Consider the following 24,719-nt stretch of genomic DNA (forward strand, 5'->3'; position numbering starts at 1 on the left):
CGAGGTCAGCTTATCCTGAGAATGTAATCAAAACAAATAAATCTTAGGACTAAAACTAAACTCAACCTCAATCTTCAATTCGATTCTTTGACATAAGATACAAAATGTTCCATGTCCAATTTCCAAGATTCTGTGCCAATGCACAATTAAACTGTCATTAACATTTTCGAAACATACCAAAGTACAACGGATGTAAGCTGAACCAAGAGACTACACTAAAGATCTGCAACATTACGTTGCTGACATGTCAAATGAGAGTTCTCGCATATGAGGTGGCACCCACACAACCTCATAGCTGACATAAGAGAAAATGAACGTGGAATTAGTGTATCAGTGCCTTGGATTACAAATGCTCTGAGGTTGATTTTTGAAAAGGTGACAAGTTTAAAACAAAATGGTGACAGACAGTAAATAAGTTATGAACAGGATCAAGAATATAACTGGAAAATGTTCTGAGTATTTCTACCTTTTCAAATTACAATCGGTCCAAGAGGACCTTTTCCCCTTAAAGTGCCCACTTTGCAGATCAAGCAATTGCAAGTAGTTTACTAAGACAACTGATTCAATAGTGCATCTTTCCAATTTTGGCTAATTCAGAGTTTGGTATATCACAGGCATTCTTCAATTGGATTTGATATTCTGTCAATGGGACTATTTGATGACTTCAACACGATTAGAATTCTCAGTTATCTGACGCTGACATAGCGCAACGTCACTGTACATATTAGTAAAATGCTACTTTAAAGGGATGTCAAATTATTAACTAATTTATTTAAAACACATTCAAGTTTGCAGTAAAAAAGGAGACCAGAGAAATTTATTCAAAAACATTAGTAATTTAGTCTAAACTTAATTTAGATATCATACTATAAACTAGTTACAAAAATTCCCATGTCACCTGTTTCACACAATCTCAAACTTATTTTTCAAACATGCATTTATTTTTGTTTCAGCCAATCTGAGCCAAGAAACTCAACAGGAAAATTATGGAGCCATGATCATGGTAACATGTGTGGCAGTATTCAATGAAAAGAATGGAAACTTTACCCCCCCCGTGCCCAAGCCAAAATCATGAACAAAAAACCCGATTGCTGATTGTGGATTTTTGCTGCCATTATTAACAACATTGCAACAGTGACTGCCCTTGAAAAGTAGTTTTGGAACTTAAAGTCAGATGCCAAATAAGATACTAGATAAATAGGTGTTCTCCCCTTTGACATTAAAAATTTTGAATGCAGCTGTCCAACATTAATTTCTCACGGTCAAAAAGGAGTCAAAGCAAAGGCAAAGAAGTTGTAGTCCCTGGCAGTCCACATCATACAACTATTGATATTTTTAGCAGTTACCTGTTTTTGCCACATAACCAGCTATTGTTTACTGTTAATATAAGATCTATAACAACAATGTTTGCCAGACCAACTAAGCTTGATATAGGTTACCCAAAAAGATATTTAAGTGGTCAAGTAAAAGAAGACATTCTAGTAGGACTTTTTTCTCTGAAACCTAATATAATATATTGAATAGCTTATTTAACAACATTCCTACACAATGTAGGAGCAAGAAATATGCACAATCTGATCTTCAACGAAATATGAGAACTTACCATTTTTTCCTTGTCATCTGGTTTATTGCCATCTGATGAATGCTACAAATGAATGATAAAATGTGTTAACTCCATTGTCTAACAAAGAGCTCACACAATGACTAGGTTTGTACCACTTTTGTCACTTCAATTGTTGGTTTTTCATATCTAATCAGAAGCACTACAACATAAAGATATAACAATAACCAATATAAAACGTTCAAGCTAGTCTTTCAGATAATTTTTAATTAATTATTCCACTGTTTAGAGCAACTATTCATTCCTTCAAAGGCACAAAAAACAACAAAAACATCCTAACCATGGCTAACAAAAACAAATTAAATATTTTACAAAATTCAAAGAAAAGTGCTACAATCCTGCCAGAATAAATCATAAATTTGAGCATTCGGAGAAATTTTGAACACAGCAAATGGGAACCAAGAAGCTGAGGGAGACGGATTAGAATAGAGTATGATGTTAAGTAACAAAAGACGTAAAAACACACTGAAAAAGCTCTATCAGTATGTAAAATGAAAATGGTGGCTGCTTCCCATTTGTGGTGTTAAAATTTCCTCCCAACGATCAAATTTATGATTTATTCTGGCAACATTTTACTTTACTTTTAAATTTTGTAAAAATCCTTAATTTCTTTTGTTAGCCATAGTTAGGATGTTTTTGAGCCTTCAAGGAATGTACAGTTGCTCTAAACCAAAATAATTATTTACAAACCATCTGTTGCTGAAGTTCCAACATGCCTGTTATTTTCCCAAACCACCAAAGCCAATTTGTACATGATACTTTCAAAACTTTCTTCGCTCAAATTTAATACTCTGGCTTCTGACCGAACTACCTGAATTTTAAGCATAACGTAAAATTCTATCATATAATGGTCACACATCCCTGAAAGTTGAGGCAAAAGAGAATTAATTACTGTTTTTTCTTCATTTATAAAAGCCGAGATCTAAAGTAGCCTATGCTGTAATTGGTTACTGAAAAATACTGTAGAAAATCCATTCCCAACATTTCAGAAACTCCTCATTCACAGCACTATGCTCATTATGTTTATCAATTTACATACATGTTGAAGTTCCCATGATCACCATATCATCGATTCTACATGCTTCTCTAATCTCCTGATTAATACTGTGATCCACAATATTGGTGGCCTATAAACAACTCCTACTGGTATTTGCTGTTTCTTGCTTTTTCTCATTGACACCCAAACAGATTCCACATTTTGCTCTTCTGTTCTGAGATCCTTCCTTACTAATACACTGATCCCACCTCTAATCATCATTACAACATCATCTCCTTTTCCTTTTGGCATATTCTTCCAAAATGTCAATACTCCTGAATATTCAGTTCCCAGTCTTGATCATGTACAGCTGTGTTTCTGTAACAGTAGTTAAATTATACCCATTTGCTCAATATGTGCCTTGAAATCATTCACCTCCTTGAAAATACTGTGTGAATTCAAGCAGAGTGCTCTTAACTTTGTATTTTTAACATTATTCCTCATTCTCAGCCTAGCTAATGCTGGCCTTCGTTTTACTTCTCTTCTTAATTCACTTATTTCTGCTTCATGTTAGCAGCATTACTCCCATCAAATTTGAGCTCCTCCTGAGGTTTCTATCCCAACACCAGGCTAGCTTCAAACTTTCAGCACCACCAAATTTCTGTGTAGGTATCAGTCCCAGTCCTGTTAAGATGTAAATGGTTTAGCTTGTCCAGATCCCAGAAACCATCCAAATGCTTCTGATGCTTTCTCTCTTAAAGGGTGGCAGGGCCCTCAAGGATTAAAGCATGTGAGGAGCAAAAGCACAAAGACAGTTCACAAAAAATCTAGCAAAGACGGCAAAGGGACTGCAAGCAGAAACAGGTGAGTTGAGTGAATGGGTTAAAAAGCTGTCAGATGGAGTATAAGGTAGGAAAATATTGAACTGTTCACTATGGATGAATTGAAAAGCAGAGTATTACTTAAACAGAATCAATGTGGAAATCTACGGTGCACAGGGTTTTGAGCATTTTTATTATTCATTGAACAAGTGTTTATTTTCCATTCCCTACAGCCCTTGAGATGGTGATGGTAAGCTGCCTTCTTGATCTGCTGCAATCCATTTGGTGTAGATACACCAATGATGTAATCGGGAAGGGAGTTCTGAGATTTTAATGCAGTGACACGAAAGGCATTATGATATAGTTCCAAACCACAACAGTGTGCAGCTTGGAGTGGAACTTGCAGGTGGTCGTCCTCCTATATTTCTGCTTGATCTTGTCATTCCAGATGATATTGGTTGTGGGTTTGGCAAGCGCTGTCTAAAGAAAGACTTTGATGAATTTATGGAGGGTATCTTGTAAACCATAAACATGGCTGCGACTGTGCATCAATGGTGGAGTGAGTGGCTCTTCAAGAATGTGTGCCAAACAAGTAGACTGCTTTGTTCTGGATAATGTCAAGTTTCTTGAGTGCTGTTGAAAGTGCACTTATCCAGGCTAATGGGTTGCTATCCTTTATTCCAAGAGGAATTGAAATTAAAAGTAATATTATGCTTCAGTCATCCATTAGTGAGACAGCATCTTTAACAAATACGTCATTTCGCTCTCCTAATGGGAGGAAGGTCACTAGTGTACGAAGGTAATTTAAAAGAGATATATTGGACTGATACCTGAGGACAGATTAGGTAGTTTGGCTTGTTGTGAAGAGTAAAGTCAATGGCTTAACTCACAGGTATATGATCAAGAATGGTTTTGACAAGGTGCAGACAGCATGTCCCTTCATGAGTCTCAGGACATGGCTTTAAGATCAGCAGTTGCCCTTAATAGGACAGGGATGAATGATGTTGGTTTTTCTCAGAAGGCTGTGCAGCTTTGGAGTGGTGATAGAAGCGTTGAACAGTTTTAAGACAGAGAATTGGTGATATGATTGGTGAAGGAGGTTATCTAAGATTACACAAGGATCTTGATCAATTGGGCTAACGGGCTCAAGAATGGCAGATGGAGTTCAATTTGGATAAATGCAACGTGTTGTATTTTGGTAAGATGAACAAGGGCAGGACTTAGAAAGTTAATGGTAGGGTCCTAGGTAGTGTTGTTGAACATCGATACCTAGGTGTTCAGGTACATAATTCTTTGAAAGTTGCATCACAGATTGTCAAGGTGGTGAAGGCGGCAACTGGCATGTTTAACTTCATTGTTCAGACCATTGAGTACAAGAGTTAGGACGTCATGTAGTGATTGTTCAGGACACTTTTTTCAGTACTGTGTACAGATCTGGACTCCTTCTATAGGAAGGATATTATTAAATTGGAAAGGGTTCAGGAAAGATTAACAAGGATGCCACCAGGACTGGAGGATTTGAGTTATAAAAAGAAGCTGGATAGGTGTGGATTTTTTTCACTGGAGCACAGGAGGTTGAGGGATGATCTTAAGCGCGTTTATAAAATTTTGAGGGGAACAGAAAAGGTGAATGGCAAAGATCTTTTCCCTCAGGTAGGTGAGTTCAAAACTGCAGGGCATAATATTAAGGTGAGAGGAGAGGTTCAAAAGGACCTGGGGGCAGCAATGTTGTCACACAAGAGTGGTTCAAACATGGAATGAACTGCAGATATAGTTACAACATTTAGAAGACATTTGGACAGATACATGAATAGGAGAGGTTTAGAAGGATATGGGCCAAATACAGACAAGTGGGACTAATTTTGGTTTGGGAAACTTGGTCGGCGTGGACAATTTGGACCAAAAGATTTGCTCCCATGCTATATGACTCTATGACTCCCCTACCTAATAAGAAACAAAAAGTTTGTCAGAAATGTACGGGATTGCGGAATTCGAACTGACAAAGATCAGCCATAAACTAATCAGTCATGAATGGGCAGGATGGTCTACTTTCGCTCCTGCTTTCCAAATTCAAATGTAACATTCAAGTCATGTGTTCAATTGATCAAACTTCCTAATCTTACATTCACTTTACTGTGACACTGGGAATAATCCCAAGGTTACTGCTCTCAAGATTGTGCTTTTTAGTTTCCTTCCCATATCCTAAAATTCTGAAAAATTCAAGTATTCAAGGCTTTCTCTTGTGGCGCAATAGTAGTGTCTCTATCTGTGAGCCACAAGGATCAGGTTCAAGTCTCATTTGCTCAAGGAATGTTTAATAACATCTCTGAACAGGACGAAGGAGCAGCACTCCGAAAGCTTGTGATTCAAGTAAACCTGTTGAGACTATAACATGGCGTCATGTGACTTACTTTTTCTGAACATGATGATAATAAACTAAAACATTGCCAATGCACTCAGAACAAAAGTATCAGTAGCACATTTTGCTACAAACAGGTTCCATTGCTGCACTGATAATTAAGAATATTAGAAAACCAGCAACTTTCATTCCATAAATATGATTCAGGACAACAAATTATTCATCAGATATAGAGTCATAAAGATGCACAGCACAGAAACAGACCCTTCAGTCCAACTTGTCCATGCTGACCAGATAGCCCAACGCAATCTAGTCCCACCTGCCTGCATCCGGCCCACATCCCTCCAAACCCTTCCTATTCATATACCCATCCAAATGCTTCTTAAATGGTGCAATTGTACTAGCCTCCACCACCACCTCTGGCAGCTCATTCCATACACGTACCACCTCTGCATGAAAAAGTTGCCCTTTCGGTCTCTTTTATATCTTTTCTCTCTCATCCTAAACCTATGCCCTCAAGTTCTGATCTCCCCTGGGGAGTTTAACATCTTAAGTAGGCTTAATATTTAGTGAAAACACTCAACCTGCACTAATGACAACAAGTAGCCAAAGTCAGCTTTAGGTATACTTTTCTGATGTAATCTGTGAGATAGCTTCACAGGTGACAGTCCTGAGGAGTTGGTTTATTTAAGGCCAAACAAGGGGGGCTTGGAGCAACACATACAGAGTTATAAAATCCACTACAACATAATGAAACTATACCACAAACTGCAAAGAATGAGTACACCATGTAAATATTTTTTACAAAAAAAAATCCTCTGTTGTTAGTCTGTCTTCATGCATGTTGACAGAAACTCAGAATGCCTCTTTGTTCATTACTGATCATGCAATAATAAAATGTCTGATTCCCTCAGTTTAATCCAAGTGGCTGTTCTACAAATAAACTACATTGTATATTCTGCAATCTGACAAAAATGCAATCTGTTTTCCTCAATTTCACATTTTAACAAGGTACTGCTGAATTAACCTAAAGATAGTGGCATGACCAAAGTAATTGCAGCAATTACTGTTGTATTTATTGTCAATTCTAATAGTTAACTCTTGTTTAATGTTTAATATTGATTCAGCCTTGCCCTATTAAGTACTCACATTTGAAAAGCTGCATGGAAATAGAACCTCTCGGTGTGTGTGTGTCATGGCTTATAAGTTGAGTTGGTATAAAATCACTAAGGAAGAAGTTAATTCAAGTAAACCTAAAGTAGTCATAATGTTCACTACCTCTCCAAAAGCTGGACTTCACATTTCACACTCAAAGTAACTGCTGTCATTACGAACGCACTGCAACTGTTTCTATGATCTTCCATTGCTAGTTTGCATTCCACACGCTTTTGGCTTCACCCTCAATTTGATTTCTAAGTATTTGACATAAACTGCCCATACTCCCAAAGTTTTATACTGAAGTTAGATTAAGACTTCTGAAATGACACATTTATTTTTAGCTTTATTCAGTTTAGAATGTGAAAATTTGTACGTATTTTTGTCATCATCTCGGTCATTAATAGATCCAATCTTGCTTTTTCGAAGAGCACAGAGGGGTAATTCTGTCTCTTGCATGTATTAGCTCCTGCAAGAGCCATTTAGCTTGCCAAACTCCCCTGCTCTGCAAACCTCTGTCCTCAGGAAATTAACTAATTTCCTCTAGAAAGCAATGATAAAATCAGCCTGCAACCACATACTTAGGCAGTGCATTTCAGATGCTAATCACACATGATGTAACAGGATACTCGAGGAGCTAAAACAAAATCCAGGTGCTTGATTAGCACCCCATCCAACACCTTCAACATTCACTCCTTCCACTAACAACACATACTAATAGCATTCTCTACTGTAATAACTCAGTTCCTGAGACAGCAGTAACCAAGTCCACAAATTTGACCTCTTGTTGGGACAGGGGCATCAGATACACGGAATCGTAATCCAGCATGAAATAATGTTGGATAATTATTGGGGAAAATAATTGGGGAGGTGGTAAACAATGAGGAGGTTAGGTTTAGATCAAAGAAGGATAATATGGGCTGGCCAGATGGGCTAATCAGTGGCAAAAGGAATTCAATCCTGTTAAGTGTTCGTACACACTTGAACAGGACAAAGGCGGCAAGAGAATCCATTATGAATGGTAGGACAGCAAGGGTCAGGGGTATCCTGCTGTATATTTCTACTGGGTCCTAAAGCTAACAGGACAAATAAATAAAATGATTACGAAGGCATAAGGGATACTTGCCTTTTTTAGCTGAGACACAGAGTTGAGGAAAAGGGGGAGGTTATGCTAGAAATGTATAAAATGGTGGTTAGGCCACAATTAGAGTGTCGTGTGGAATTCCCAAATCCATATTGTGGAAGGGATATGATTGCACTGAAGACATTGCAGAGGAGATTTACCGGGACATTGCCTGGGCGCAAAAGTTTTAATTATGAAGAGAGATTGGAGAAACGTGGGGCATTTTCCTTGAAGAGGAGGAGACTGATGGGGGAACATAATTGAGACATAAATTTGTGGAGGTAATGAAAGGGAAGGAAGCAAAAAACTAATCCTTTCACCAAGGGGAAAAAAGGCCAGGGCTTATAGATTTAAGTTAAAGGACAAGAGGTTCAGATGGGATAGGCGGAAAATCTTTTTCACAAAGTGGTGGTGGGGAATCTGGAACTCACTGCCTGAAAGAGTGGTAGGTGCAGAAATCCTCAATGTGCAAGAGGTCTTCAGATGTGCAGGTGCTATGTCATGGTGTACAAATCCAGAGGCAAATGCTAGAAAATGAGATTATAATATATAGGTTATTTTTGATTGATAGATCAACCTACTGTGCAGTAGTCCTCTATGACATTATGACCATAACCTGCAAATTCTTGCCCCTTGCCTTCCAAGTTATACATCTTGACTTGACGTTATATAGCTGTGCCTTCATTGTTACAGAAAAGAAATCCTCAAATACGCACCCTAACATGCTGCCAGTAATTATTTATGTCATCACGAAAGACTCAAAAGTCCTGAAGAAAAATTAAAAGCTTCTGGTCAGATTACAAAAATGTTATTCCTCAAGATTTAAAGAACATTAAAGCAGATGTAAATTGCAACATACACAAAGGATTTTAGAATAATGATGTAGAAGTCATCTAGGATTTGCATATAGCTCACACCAACCTCTTTCATGAATGCTTTGCCTATACGAACCACTTTAGCAAACAAGATAGGATCATGCCATAGGTGAGGTCCAAGGTAGCATAGCATACTGAAAACTTCTTTTCTTAAGTCTTCAAAAGTTTCTACTGGTTTTGGAGCCCTTTCATTTTTAAGTGATGGAATTACTGCTCCCTTGGCACCCTTTGGTACACCAACCCTGCAAATAAAATATCAAGGTTTGTACAAATATAAGCCAAATTGATTAAAAGAACTGATAAAATATTTGAAATTTATGAAATTGACAGAAAGGTAAGAACACATGTGAACTTGTGCAAACATCAGGACAGAGCTGATATCAATCTTTTATTCCTCCACCCCCAACCAAGTATTCAGTGAACATTCCGACTTGGAACATCTACATTTTATTTTACACAAAATATGGATTCTGCCTTAACCTGAATTATTCCAAGAAAATTAGATAATTGGTTTGAACACAAAGATAACGGGAAACAACTACAAGAATTATACTAATGTGGGAGGAGAAAACTCAACAATAAAATTCAGTTCCCACCCGATAATATTCTACAGTTACAAGGTGCACAGAATTCCACAGTTAATTGCTTGGATTCCATGCATTTTAGTTTGTGTCCAGTATTTCAAATGTTGCGTAGAGAATTAATTTTTAACTATTAAAATTTTAAGACTTCTGATGAATAAATATGAAATCATTCAATTCTTCTTCAAAAATGGCATAAAGTTGTAAAAGTTTCTTGCATTTCAACATAAATATTTGATTTTAGATGACTAATTTATGGAATAAATTCATATTTAGCATTGGAAAGTAAGTTTTTAAAGCAAACCAACGTTGCCCATTTTAGTTTTGGAAGACTTGTTCGTATCCTTTGAACTCTTAGGATTTTAGAGGAATAAAAAGGCAAAAATAAATAGTTGGCACTACTCCAACACGGATATGGGAAAAGATACTCAGTCAGAGGTTCCAAATTTTTTAAAAATGTTGTGCAGGAAACAAAGAGCTCTACATTAACGATCTGTGCCTCGAAATATATGACAGATGAGATTTTAGTGAGAAAGTATACTTTCCTCTGCTAATGCTTGGTTGTCAGTTCATGAGAACTTCCATCCAGGTTTAATTAGAATTTGGAGACAACTCTTGGGCTACCTGCTATTTCCTAACAAATTTAAGATTGTTCCTGACACAGCTACAAGATATTGTACTCGTGGTTGACAAAGTTATAAAAGTTCAAAAAAACTATTTGCAGTCAGCTTTAAAGAGTTATTAAAATTTATTGGCTTTCAAAAATATTTTCATACCGTAAAGTTTATCTGCATTCACAGACTGCTGTTAAAAGTAATTGTGTATTTTTTTTGAATACCAAGTCAGAATATACACCAGTAAAAAGTGAGGTCTGCAGATGCTGGAGATCAGAGCTGAAAATGTGTTGCTGGTTAAAGCACAGCAGGTCAGGCAGCATCCAAGGAACAGGAAATTCGACGTTTCGGGCCAGAGCCCTTCACCATTACTGATGAAGGACTCTGGCCCGAAACGTCGAATTTCCTGTTCCTTGGATGCTGCCTGACCTGCTGTGCTTTAACCAGCAACACATTTTCAGAATATACACCATAACATTATGCATATTGGAGCACACAATGTACAATGTAACAAAGATCACAGAAATCTATGGTTTTGATCAACTGGTAACCCATCTCATGGGTCAATGTGAAAGAAGAAAAAAAGTTAAACATCCTGAGACTGATTAAGGCTGGAGGTCTGATTGCAAGTTTATTTTCCTGTCAACTGCAGACAGGTTGACCTGGGGACTGCAACCCTTAAGACTCTATACTTTCTTGAAACATGATGAAACAAATGCAACTGGTGGCACAATCGCATAGTAGCTTGATATGACCAGGCGAATACTATTTATCTATGTGTTCGATCAATTTCGGTTCCTTCACCTGTATCAAAAATTTGCAATTACATACTTATTAACATTTTTCCACCTTTAGTATGTTATGCTGTTATTTACAGCAATCAACCATTTTGTTCATTTGGATACAAGAGGCTTTGTACAGAAAATCACCAAAACACTTCAGAAAAGCAAGAGTGAATAAATACAGCTGGCACGTAAAAAGAAGAGTCATCAGGAAAAAAAAAAAGAAAACTTTGGAAAAATGGAAACAGACCCTTTGGTTCAACGAATTCATACTGACCACGTTCCCAAACTAAACTAGTCCCACTTGCCTGCATTTGCCCATATCCTTCCTAACCTTTGCTATTCATAGACTTTTCCAAACGTCTTTTAAATATTGTACTCCTGCCTGCATCCACCACTTCCTCTGGCTGCTTGTTTCACACACGAATCACTGTGAAAAAAGCAGTTGCCCCCTTTAAAACTTTCCTCCCCTCATCAGTTTTAAACTCCCCACCCTATGGAAAAGGCCTTTGCTGCTCATTGGTGTCCCTCATGATTTTATGAACCTCGATGAGACCACCATTCAACCTCCTATGCTCCAGTGAAAAAAAAAGTTTCAGCCTATCTACCCTCCCCAATAACTCAAACCTTCCATTTCCACCAACATTCCAGTAAATTTTTTTGAAATTAATAATATCCTTTGTAGAGCAGGACAACCAAAACTGCACACAATTCTGCCCACTCCAGAACAGGTCTCACCAACATCCTGTATAACATCAATATGGCATCCCAATTCCTGTACTCAAAAGGTCCGAGCAATGACAGCAAGCATTCGAAACACTTTAATCTCCCTGTCTACCTGTGACGCAAATTTCAAAGAATTATGCACCTAAACTGATAGGTCTCTGTTATACAACAGTACTCAGGGTCCTGCCTTTTTTTTTTGACCAAAAAGTAATATCTCACGTTTATCCAAACTAAACTCCATCTACCACTCTTCTGCCCATGTATCCAATTGATCAAAATTTCTCTGTCATCTTCACTGTCCACAATACCACCAATTTTGGTATCACCCACAAACTTACTAACTATGCCTCATAAGTTCTTATCCAGATCATTTATATAAATGACAAAAAGCAGTGGACCGAACACCAATCCCTGTGGTTCACTGCTGGTCATAGGTCTCAAATCCAAAAAAAACCTCTCCACCATCACGCCCTTCCGTCTTGTGCCGTCAAGCCTACTTTCCAATTGGAAAGTTCATCCTGAACCCCATGTAACCTAACTTTGTAAATTAGCTCATCATGTGGAATCATGTCAAAGGAGTCCGTGTAAACAATGTCTATCACTCTGCCCTCATCGGTCTTCCTTAAAAAGCTCAATCACATTTGAGAGACATAATTCCCCTCGGCCACAATCCCTAATCATCCTTGCCTCTCCAAATGCATGTAAATCCAACCTTAGAGAATTGCAGAAAGTTTAAGAAGGTCTAACAGCAGAAGCAAATTTAGGACATTGGGGTTTGAACACGGAAATTCCAAAGGGTGGGCAGGACAGCTACATATACAGTTGATAACAGTGAAACATGGAGAAGGATCACAGTCAAAAGAATTTCAGGGTCTCATTGGGCTGTCAAGAATAGATAAAGTTGCAGATAGAGGGAAAAACAAGGCTGTGAAGAGAATAAGGTGATGATGATGGCTCCCATTTAAGAGGCTGCATGTCATAAGCATACACACAGAAGCTGGCTCATATCTGCATGATAACATATGAACACTCGACACAGGACTTCAGAACAATGGTAGCCCATTAAACTTTAAATCTGCACTGCAACTGAAGAGGATCATGGCCGATGTGGTCTACTTTCCTGTCTGCTCCATAACCCACAACTCCTTTAATCAATCAGAAATCTGCCCAATTAGGCAGTGAATAAAAGTCCCAGAATACAACACACCAAGGATTCTCACGGTTGGGGGGAGGTGGGGGAAGAGAAGAACACTCATTTTTATCTTATAAGGGAGATCCCCAATTCTCTACATTGTATCCACAAGTTTCAGTTTCACAAGAAGAAATACCCTCCTCTTGTCAAGTCTCCTCACAATCATAGAGGCTTCAGTAAGGTCACCTCTCATTTTTGAATAGCATGGTCTCTGGTTGATGCTCTAAGAAACTGTTTTGAATACTGTGTACAGATGCAGTATCCAAGCTGCCTCTAAATATACTTGTTAACTGGGCAGATTGGTAAAGCTATCCGTACTGATTGTGATACTTTTTTAATGTACCCGATTCTTGCAGGACACTGTCCAATACTGCAATTACTACTTGGAGACTTAGATAAATTACTCACATAATTGATCCTTTACATTTACTGTTATATTGACCAAACAGATTGTACATTGCAACACTAGCTCAAAAAAACAATTACCAGTACTGTACTAATGACATCCTTGAACAGAACAGAATAACATCTTTTTTCAAAATGTCAAATACCCTTCAATATTCAAATTGCACACAATCATGTCTCTGTGAATGGCTACATGGGCGTACGTGTTCAGTTTTAACTGCGCGCTCTCACCAAGAAGCAGTATCTCGAGGAGTATTAACGAGTATGAAGACAACATCACAATTAAGTAGGTTCTTACCTTATTAGGTACTATTCAAATGCCTTCTGAAAATGCAAATAGAACATAGAACAGTACAGCACAGAACAGACCCTTCAGCCCATGATGTTGTGCTGACCACTGATCCTCATGTATGCACTCTCAAAATTCTGAGACCATATGCATGTCCAGCAGTCTCTTAAATGTCCCCAATGACCTTGCTTCCACAACTGCTGCTGGCAACACATTCCATGCTCTCTAAACTCTCTGCGTAAAGAACCCACCTCTGACATCCCCTCTATACTTTCATCCAACCAGCTTAAAACTACGACCCCTCGTGTTAGTCATTTCTGCCCTGGGAAATAGTCTCTGGCTATCGATTCTATCTATGCCTCTCATTATCTTGTATACCTCAATTAAGTCCCCTCTCCTCCTCCTTTTCTCCAATGAAAAAAGTCCAAGCTCAGTCAACCTCTCTTCATAAGATAAGCCCTCCAGTCCAGGCAGCATCCAGGTAAATCTCCTCTGAACACTCTCCAAAGCATCCACATCTTTCCTATAATAGGGCGGCCAGAACTGGACGCAGTATTCCAATTGCGGTCAAACCAAAGTTTTATAGAACTGCAACAAGATCTCATGACTCTTAAACTCAATCCCCCTGTTAATGAAAGTCAAAACACCATATGCTTTCTTAACAATCCTGTCCACTTGGGTGGCCATTTTAAGGGATCTATGTACCTGCACACCAAGATCCCTTTGTTCCTCCACACTGCCAAGAATTCTATCCTTAATCCTGTACTCAGCTTTCATACTCAACCTTCCAAAATGTATCACCTCACATTTATCCAGGTTGAACTCCAAATGTATGGAGTCCTCTGCTTTCCCTTTATCGAGTCTGCTTGTTACCTGCTGAAGAATTCTGGTATATTTATCAGGTATAACTTCTGCTTTTGAAGTCTCGAGTCTTGTTTTGATCATGTTATCTATTTATAAAGGCTCTGCTATTACAACCTTCATAACAGATTCCATAATTTTCCAGTAAAAAATTAGGTCTGCAGATGCTGGAGATAATTTTCCAACCAACAGATGTCAAGCTAACTGACATATAGTTAACTGTGTTTTCTTGATTTCTTTTTAAATAAAGGTGTTACATTAAAAGTTTTCCAGAATTTAAGAATTTTTCTTACATTACTACCAGTGCTTCACTAGCTCTGCAACTATTTTGTTTAATATCCTTGGGCGCATCCCATCACGTCCAGTGGGCTTATCAACATTTAACACCATTAGTTTCCTTAGCACTTTCTCAACACGAAGTTATCGTATTTATTTTCTGTCCTTCTTCTGTCCCATTAATATTTATTAATTTTGGAATGCTATTCATGTCTTCTTTTGTGAAGGCTGTTGCAATTATTTAAATCAACTCCTGTCATTTCCTGGTTCCCAATTATGTGGCCCCAGCGTCATTCTCCAAGAAGATAATGTTCACTTCAGCTTCTGTTTTCCTTTTTACATATTTCAAGAAGATTTTACTGCCTGATTATAAACTGTCAAAAGTAGAATCCAGTGATGCAACTCTGCTGAACAACAGAGAAACATTGGAGGAGGGTGGTATGTTCGGTTATGAGAAAGGTGGCAGAGACGTCTGGGATGATAAAAGCTAATTGAGCATAACAAATCACAGTTAAAAATCACATAACACCAGGCTATAGTCCAACATGTTTAATTGGAAGCACACTAGCTTTCAGAGCGCTGCTCCTTCATCAGGTGGTTCATCAGGTGCTCTGAAAGCTAGTGAGCTTCCAATTAAACCTGTTGGACTATAACTTGGTGTTGTGTGATTTTTAACTTTGTACACCCCACTCCAACACCGGCATCCCCAAATCATAACTAATCACAGTCAGGAAATCTTTAGGAACAAAACAGGGGATGTGTCAGTACTGTGGCAGGGTGCATCGAAGAATATGAAATTGAAGATTAGATTAGATTACCTAAAGCGTGGAAACAGGCCCTTCGGCCCAACAAGTCCACACCAACCCTCCGAAGAGAAACCCACCTCCCTATATTTACCCCTGGCTAATCCAACTAACACTACGGGCAATTTAGCATTGCCAATTCACCTAACCTGCACATCTTTGGCCTGTGGGAGGAAACTGGAGCACCCAGAGGAGACCCACGCAGACCCGGGGAGAATGCGCAAACTCCACACAGACAGTTGCCCAAGGGGGAATTAAACCCGGGTCCATGGCACTGTGAGGCAGTGTTACTCACTGAGCCACCGTGCAGAAGGAAAGAAAGTTTTATATTTCAGAGGCCACAGCATTTTGAAAATTTTGCAGAGGGGATTGGAGGCAAAGCTGTTGAGTAGAAAATCAAAGGCAAATATGCAGGATTTTTAAAGTAGGGAGCATCTATAATTGTTTGCCAACTGAGAAGACAATACTCTTGGGGGTTAAACCATTTATCACCACAGTACTCTTGAGGACCAGAAATAGGATAGAACTTTGGAGCTGACCAGTTTAGTAGCAATGCAGCCAAAGAAACAATTGCTGCATCTAATGGACGAGCTTAATTTGAAGGGGTCATTACAAAACAGAAAAAAAAGCTTTGCCAGGACAGAACAAGAGTTAATCAATAATTAATCAGTCAAGTCATTACTGCTTCAAAAAACGAAACATCAAAAGCTTTTGCAACCACTTAAGATACTGACTAGAGACAAGACTGACAGGCTAATAGAAAATTAATCCATAAGACCATAAGATATCGAAGCAGAGTTAGGTTATTTGACCCATCGAATCTGCGTCGGCATTCAATTATGGTTGATATCTTCCTCAGCCCCATTCTTCTGACTTCTCCCCAGAAAATTTGATCCACTTACTCATCAAGAACCTATCTCTGTCTTAAATACACTCAATAACTTGGCCTCAACAGTCCTCTGTGACCATGAGTTCCAGAGTCATCACTTGAAGAATTTCCTCCTCATCTCAGTTCTAAAGGTCATCCCTTCATTCTAAGACAGTGCTCTCAAATCCCATTCTCTCCTCCGCATGGAAATGTCTTCTCTACATCCACTCAATCCAGGCCTCTAAGTATTCTGCAAATGTCAATGAGATTGCCCCTCATCCTTGTAAACTTTATGGAGTACTGACCCAGCTTCATCAACTGCACCTCAAAAACAATCCTTTCATTCCTGGGATCATATTTGAATAATTGCTCTGGATCCTCTCCAATGTCAGTACATTCTTTCTTAGATACTGGACCCAAAACTGCTCAGAAATTCCTAATGCAGTCTGATCAGAAGCTCCGAAATATCATTTAGTGAACCAGAGATGCTCGTAACATTACCGATGAAGTAGCTCCTGATTTTCTCATTGCACAAATGCAAAACCCTGGAACCAAGCCATAGCCTCCACTTAGCAGAGGGAACACTTCTCAGTAATGCACAGCAGTATTTAACTCTCCCCACAGTGGATAAGAGGTATCAAGACTTCAGTGCAAGTAAACAATGAAAAAAAGGTTAAAATCATGGCTTTCACTATGACAGATGAATATGACAGAAAATTATGTGAAAAATGGTCAGAGACAAAAGCTACATTTGTTGCAACAAACTAACATGTTGCAGAATTACTTTGATGGTCAATCAAAACAAGAACCTTTCTAACATTGTTTTATCTTAATCTGGTTCAGCAACAACACAGTAATAAAACAAGCGTTTATACTCAGGAGTTGCATACTATCAGATGACTCTCAGTGACAGTGCACTGGGAGCAATGATTAATTGCAGACTTCAAATGACTTTGCAGGTCATGAAATAAAGTGAACTTGGTACTTATTGTGAAGTCATTCATTTGATTCTTATTTCCATTAGAAACTCAGAAGTGTTTATGTTTCATTTACCTATGCAAACTTATCATACTCTGCTACCCACCAAACAATGCAACAACACCATTTCGTATAAACAAAAAAACTTAGAAAAGTTGTCAGAAGGCAGCCAGCACCAGATAAATTTTGCCATGTTACACATGCCTGCAAATAATTAGAGCTTCTTTCCAGAGAAAAAAAAACATTGTTTTGTCCTCCGTTAAAAATGAAACTCATTAAAACAGTACAGAAAGTAAAATCAATTCCAGAACAAATTACACTTAATGATCCCGACAAAGTGACTCACCTTCTATATAAGGGTTCAGTAATGACATGAATCAATTGGCAGAGAGCAAGTGCTATAGATTTGTGAGCTGTGGCATAAAAAGGTGGTATTTGATCCATGATACACTGTGCATGATACCAATCACCAATCTTTAGAAGAGCTTCCAATAATCCAAGTTTCTGATTGTCAGGAGGCTGTAAAGAGATGAAATGTTTCAATTTAATATTGAGAGAAAAGGCATGAAAAGCAATAAACTCACAATTATAATTAATCTCCAGCTTTGTTCATGAATGAGGAAAAACAACCACTGATCAAGTTAGAGGTTCTCCAGTTGAGCAAATAATGACTTTAGAGTTTCTACACTAAAAATTTTACTAATAATCCTTGAAATAAAATAACTTTAAGTCGGCATGTGTAACCTTTACACATTGAAGCCCAAATTCAAGTACATCAGGAATATGAACTTCATGAAGCTATATGTCATTAAAAAGTCAGAATCTTGAAGTATGTGGACATTTTTAGCTCTTAATTCTGAAACGTGTGTTTTTTTTCAGAAGAGGACTATTACAGAAACAACAACTGCACCTTCTGTGATCCACAAGTTCTAGAATTTGCCCTGGACTTATCATAATATCTCCAAAAAGACTGATTAAAATATTTTAAAACATTTTATGTGAGAATGATGTGTTGTAACATCTTTAAAAAATGCCCAAGAAATGTCAAACAGACTGGACTGCAATCTCTTGTGAATACAAGGATGGTGAGGGCTGATGTGCCCCTGCTCAATTATAAGTCATCTCTGTAGATTGTATCCCAAACTGCAGACACATTTTTGTGTCTTTTTCCTTTCAAAAATACACAAAGTCAGGAGTTTTAAAAAAATTATTCAACTCAACTGGAGTGGAAAAGTGAGGTTCAATGCTTTCGTGGGTACGAGACAGTATTCAAGTGTTCGGGGGATGGGAATATTACAGTCAAAGAACTGAATCAATATGTGCTGCAGCTAAAGACCATCCTCTCATTCCAAGTGCTGCAAACCAGTTAAAAATCAGGACAAAAGTAACTTAAATCAGCATTCAAAACGAAGAATCTTAAACATAGTCTGTTCAATGCCCAATGTTAATGTGACTAGTGTAACCAAATAACATAATCTGCTCTTCATAAACAATTCAGAGACTGACCCATATAACCTTTCTTCCGGTTGATCTTTTGGACTCAGCTCTTAGTCCTAAGCTGCATGTCACATCAGTATTTCTTCACATGTGTAAGAATTAATAAGGAGGAGCAAATTACTATAGATGCTGGAATCTGTACTGTAAACTAAAAATGCTAGAAATCACAGTGGGTCAGGCAGCTTCTTTGGAGAGACAGCAAGCTAACATTTTGAGGCTGAATGACTCTCAGTGCCCTTATGAAGTCACCTGGACTCAAAATGTTAGCTTGCTCTCTTGTCATGGATGCTGCCTGACCTGCTGTGATTTCCACATATTTTGTTTTCAGTAGGAATGAATATACTTGTGCTTTTCATTAATTCAAGAAAGCCTGGGAAAATTAGTTCCTTTTAAAACCTAAGTTCATATGCATCTGGGAGAAAGGTATCCACAAGGAAAGACATCTTTTGTAAATTAAGCTTGCTGCAACTAACCAAGTGGTGGGTGAAGCAAGAAGGAGAACAAGTTCATCCCTCCTGAGCTGGCAGCTTAACAGTTGGGGGTGTCCCGTCTAGAATTGTAAAGAATAGGGGAACCTCACCCAGTGTCTGATCAAAACTAAAATCTCAAGTTTGGTAGATGTTGTGTAGCATGTATAGATGTCAAGCATTGCCCAACAAATTGAGAGGATAGGAAAATTAAAAGTTCCACAATCAGTTACCAATACCTAATTTACAGCTACCTGAAAGCAACATATCCAATCCTGTTGTGTGCTGAGTTAAATGACCTTAACAAAATCATCATATCCTGAACTCAAATTTTAATGAAGTTGCATATGAACTGAACTTGACTCTCCCGTGTAACACGTGGTGACACGTTTTTGGGTGAGTAAAATTACCTTTCAATCCAAAATTATTGGTAGATTCAGTGTACCTTTACGAATCTGAGTAAACATTGAATAACCTAAATCAAGAACACAACAGTGAACACCCCGAAAAAGTAAATGATGGCATTTTTAAAACACTGAATTCGGATCACACCTTTTTACAGGTGGTCAATCCATCATTTCAGACAAACTTTCTGAAAAATATTGACTTCTTCACACTTTCGGTGGCAAAACTGAGACAATAGGTCAGGTTAACAAAGCAAGGTAAACATTTAATCACCATAGTATGTAGTTAATTTATAATCTCAACTCACTTTTTCATTCTTTTCTTCCTCCTTCTCCTTCTCCTTCTCATCTGGCTTATCTGCAGAGAGTACTACCAGAGTAAGCTTTCGTGCAATTTGCTTAGCTTCAACTATTTCACGTTTATGGTGTTCTAGAATATTGGCATCCAGTGGAAGGAGCTGGAAGAGCAGGGAAGACAGACAATTACAATGAGAGATGCTGACCTAGATTATAATACCTATTGATCTTCAACAAGAAGTTAGTCCTTTCATGTCGAATAAAAAACACTTCACTTAACAACTTAATCCCTGGGTTTAGCTCCCCCTTCCTGGTAATGTCTATTTTAATTTTCTACAAATCTTAATGCAGCTTTTAAGTCGAGCCTTGGTCTGATTTTTCTGGATGGAAATTGACAAATAACCAGTCACTATTGAATTTTGTGCCCCAATGAAATCCTGATGCATACATGTGATGGGATCTAAGTGGAGAGTTTAAACTTCTAATTGTTGATTGTATGCTGTCTGGACTTATACACTATTCTGCATGACAGTGGGAGTGACAGTCATAACTCTCAGACTTGAATTGATTATTTTATGGTAGGCTGGTATTTTTATTATGATCTATTCAGATATATGTGAAGCATGTGCAAGTTTGCTCAAGGAGACAATTCTAAGCAAAACAGAAATCATCACCTTACTAATTCTCCCAACAATCTTCATCCCTGCCACTTGGCAGTGTTTTTACGAAATCCCCACCTTGACAGTGCTCACTGCAATCCGGTCACTGGCCCTCCAACAATCCTAACATTCCACTTTACAACAAATATTCCCTCTCTTTCCTGGCAATGTCATTCAGCCTCTCCCTGAATTCACCTTCTAGAAATTCTGGCTCATGTCAGAGGTGTGAGAGCAGGAGGGGCAAATGAACATGGTTTAGGACAGAGAGGGTAGATTAAAAAAAACAGAAGTGGGAAGAACAATGTCAAAGTGTATGGGAGGGGTATGCAATGTTAGGGTTAAAATACACGATGAGCAACGTCTGGATCAGATGGTGAGGGTTAACAATGTCAGGGGCTGAGAGAAAGGTTGAGACATCCTTTGCAGCCCTAAAGTGGAATTTTTCCGCTCAGGATGAAAAAAAGGGGACGTGGCCTCATGGAAATTATGTTTACTGCTTGGAGTCCGAAACCATACTGAATTCAAACAGGAGCAAGAGGTACAAGCAGCAAAGTTACCATGGTAAAGGGCTAAGTGGGCAGTTTGAATCACAGCAATGGACGCACCCACACTGTCATTGACCAGAAGAGTTGGGCAAGTCAATCATGTACAACACAGGAAGCAGCCATTCAAGCCATAGAATGCACTTCAATTCACCGTAAAGTCATGCAGTCAGTCCCATTCCCCACTCGATCTCGGAATCTCTGCACGTTTATTTTCCTTTAATACACATAGAACTACCTTATGATTTAATTCAACACCTTGGCTTCCACCCAAGTCAGCAGCATCGCCGCAGGTACCAGTAAGGCAAGTTCCAGGTCAGTACCACTCACAGTGCAAAGAAGTGCTTCTTCAGGAGCTCCAACCTCAACCCCAATTTCTATTCTCCAGATTAGTTCACTGGTGTTCACTCGCCATTGCATTACCTACTAAAAGGAACAATTTTTCTTTGTCTACCTCATACACCTCTGTTGTAATCTTGGACACCATCTTCAAATCCCTCCTTATAATCCTTTTGCTTCAAAGGGAACAATCTAATCTTTTCCAATAAGTCTTGCATTTAAAATGCCTAATCCCTGAAATCATTCAGATATATTTCTCTGCACATTTTTAAGGACTCCTACATCCTTGCTGGAGAGTTGTGATGAGAACTGGATTCACTCAAGTACACATAAATTCAATGTACTCAATGCCTCCATTCCAAAGCTCAAGATCCAATAGGTTAACTCCTCCACATTCAGAAAGTCATAGACATGCATAGCTTGGAAACAGACCCTTTGGTCCAACTTGTCCATGCCAACCAGATATCCTAACCTAATCTAGTCCCATTTGCCAGTACTTAGCCTATATCCCTCTAAACCCTTCTTATTAATATACCCATCCAGATGCCTTTCAAATGCTGTAATTGTACCAGCCTTCACCACTTCCTCTGGCAGTTCATTCCATACACACACCAACCTCTGTGTAAAAATGTTGCCCCTTAGGTCCCTTTTAACTTTCTCCCTTCTCATCCTAAACTTACGTTCTCTAGTTCTGGACTCCCCCACCCCAGGGAAAAGACCCTACCTATTTATCCTATCCAAGCTCCTCATGATTTTATAAACCTCTATAAAGTCACCCCTCAGCCTCCACGGAAAACAGCCCCAGCCTGTTTCAGCCTCCCCTTATAAGTCAAATCCTCCAACCCTGGCAACATCCTTGTAAATCTTTTCTGAATCCTGTCAAGTTTCACAGGAAGGAGACCAGAACTGCACAATATTCCAAAAGTAGCCTAACCAATGTCCCGTACAGTCGCAACATGACGCCCAACTCCTAAACTCAGTGCTCTGACCAATAAAGGGAAGCATATTAAACACTTTCTTCACTATCCTACCTGCCTGCGATTCTACTTTCAAGGAACAATGAACTTGCACTCCAAGGTCTCTTCGTTCAGAAACACTCCCCAGGACTTTACCAGTAAGTGTAAGTTTTGCCTTGATTTACCATGCCAAAATGCCTCATGTTTATCTAAATTAAACTTCATCTGCTTTTCCTTGGCCCACTGGCCCATCTCAAGATCCCATTGTACTGAGGTAGCCTTCTTCGCTGTCCACTATACCTCCAATTGTTGTGCCATCTGCAAACTTACTAAATATACCTCTTATGCTCACATCCAAATCATTTATATAAATGACAATGAGCAGTAAACCTAGCACTGATCACGTCCACTGCTGTGCCCTTAATCGTCTTTGTTACTTATTCAAAAGACTCAATTAATTTTGTGAGACATGATTTTCCCACGCACAAAGCCATGCTGACTATCTCTAGTCAGTCCTTGCCTTTCCAAATACATGTGAATCCTGTCCCTCAGGATTTCATCCAACAATCTGCCCACAACCATTGTAAGACTCACACATCTACAATTCCCTGGCTTTCCCTTACCACCTTTCTTCAATAGTGCGACCCTGTTGGCCAACCTTCAGTCTTCCGATACCTCATCTGTGACTATCAATGATCCAAATATCTCAGCAAGGGGCCCAGCAATCACTTCCCTAGCTACCAGAGCTTTCTGCTACATCTGATCTGGTCTTGGGGATTTATCCACCTTTATGCATTTTAAGAATCCAGTACATCCTCCTCTGTACTGTTTCAAGACATTATTTTTCAAGACGTCATCAGCTATTTCCCCACATTCTATCAAGGATGCATCTTCAGGAATCCTATGTCCATCTGCTCTTGTACACATTCTAAGAACTGTAATAGCAATATCAGGCACTGAGACAACATTGCCATCTGATACCTCCTGCCAACTCATCAACTCCCACATCTCTGCATTAAATTTAACCACTCCCTGCCTGCTCATTCTTTAATTTTTGTCATATGCAGTGAACACTCATTCCTTCCTTGACAGGTAAGCTCTCAATCAATATTCTTGCCTTGCAAATTGCCTTGTACCTTGAAGCATATATACTCTTTGCAGTTAATAGGAACTGCTCCATTCCTCATTACCTATTTCACCTCCACTCCTACATATGTTGGCAGTCGACTTTTAGACCTGTATTTGCAAGTGATACTTGCTTAATTCATTTCTTTTTGCCTACACAAGCTGCTTTTTCTTACTCAATATTATGTACTCATTTACTATGAACCATCAGAACCACCTGACTGATATCACATTACAGCCTGCATACAGGAAACATTCAAATATCTTCCTGCATCACAGCATGCTACTCAAAATGCTCTCAACTCCGTAAACTAATTGCAAAATTAATTAGGAGAAAATGAGGACTGCAAATGCTGGAGGTCAGAATCAAGCGTATGGTGCTGGAAAATCACAGATCAGGCAGCATCGGAGGAGGAGAATCGACGTTTCGGACATCAGCCCTTCCTGATAAAGGGCTTATGCCCGAAACGTCGATTCTCATGCTCCTCGGATGTTGCCTGACTTGCTGTGCTTTTCCAGCACCACACTCTTGACTACAAAATTAATTGTATTATTATGTTTTATGTGACATAACTGGAAGGAGGTAAAAGGAGAGAAACAATTTAAAGTTGCAATCCTTACACAGTATACAGTCAAACTAAGACAATTTATGAATGGATTAATTTCAACCAAAAGCAATAAGGAAAATGAATAAGTATAAATATTAATTCCAATCTGATTTCTTGGTACAGGATTATATCCCACCTCAAATCAAGTAATTTCCACATTTGGATTAAATACTAAATCAAAGGCTTCAATAAATCTTGGAGCATTTAAGTTACTAAAATATAATTCAAATTATTAATTTATCCCTTAACAGCAACAGTTCAGGTTGATTATTCCAGTAAGTAAGAATAGCTGCTAGCACAACTTTAACATTTATTGCCACAAAGAAAGTACACCTCAATTTTGTGAAAGATTCAAGATCAACAAACTTAAAAATGTCAAATCAAGGCCAATAGCCTAATCCAGTACCAAGAAAATGCAGCATTCTCAGATGTGCCACCTTTCAGATCAAACCATGTCCGCCTTTGCAAGTAAATGTGAAAGAGTCATGTGGCACTGTTTTTCAGAAGTGATCAGTTTATC

The 24,719-nt window shown here is 38.6% G+C and overlaps 1 protein-coding gene across 1 annotated transcript in view; it reads right to left on the bottom strand.

Moving 5' to 3' along the window:
• Positions 1-24,719, bottom strand: part of thoc2 (THO complex 2) — a 144,766-nt gene that overhangs the window by 75,043 nt on the left and 45,004 nt on the right. The window contains exons 10-13 of the mRNA XM_060832504.1: positions 19,982-20,131; positions 17,652-17,824; positions 8,977-9,172; positions 1,604-1,645 (exon numbers count right to left, since the gene is read on the bottom strand). Coding sequence (XP_060688487.1) covers positions 1,604-1,645; positions 8,977-9,172; positions 17,652-17,824; positions 19,982-20,131 — 561 coding nt within the window. The remainder of the gene's footprint in view (positions 1-1,603; positions 1,646-8,976; positions 9,173-17,651; positions 17,825-19,981; positions 20,132-24,719) is intronic.

This window comes from Hemiscyllium ocellatum, chromosome 11, assembly GCF_020745735.1.
Source record: "Hemiscyllium ocellatum isolate sHemOce1 chromosome 11, sHemOce1.pat.X.cur, whole genome shotgun sequence".
Lineage (NCBI taxonomy): Eukaryota > Metazoa > Chordata > Chondrichthyes > Orectolobiformes > Hemiscylliidae > Hemiscyllium > Hemiscyllium ocellatum.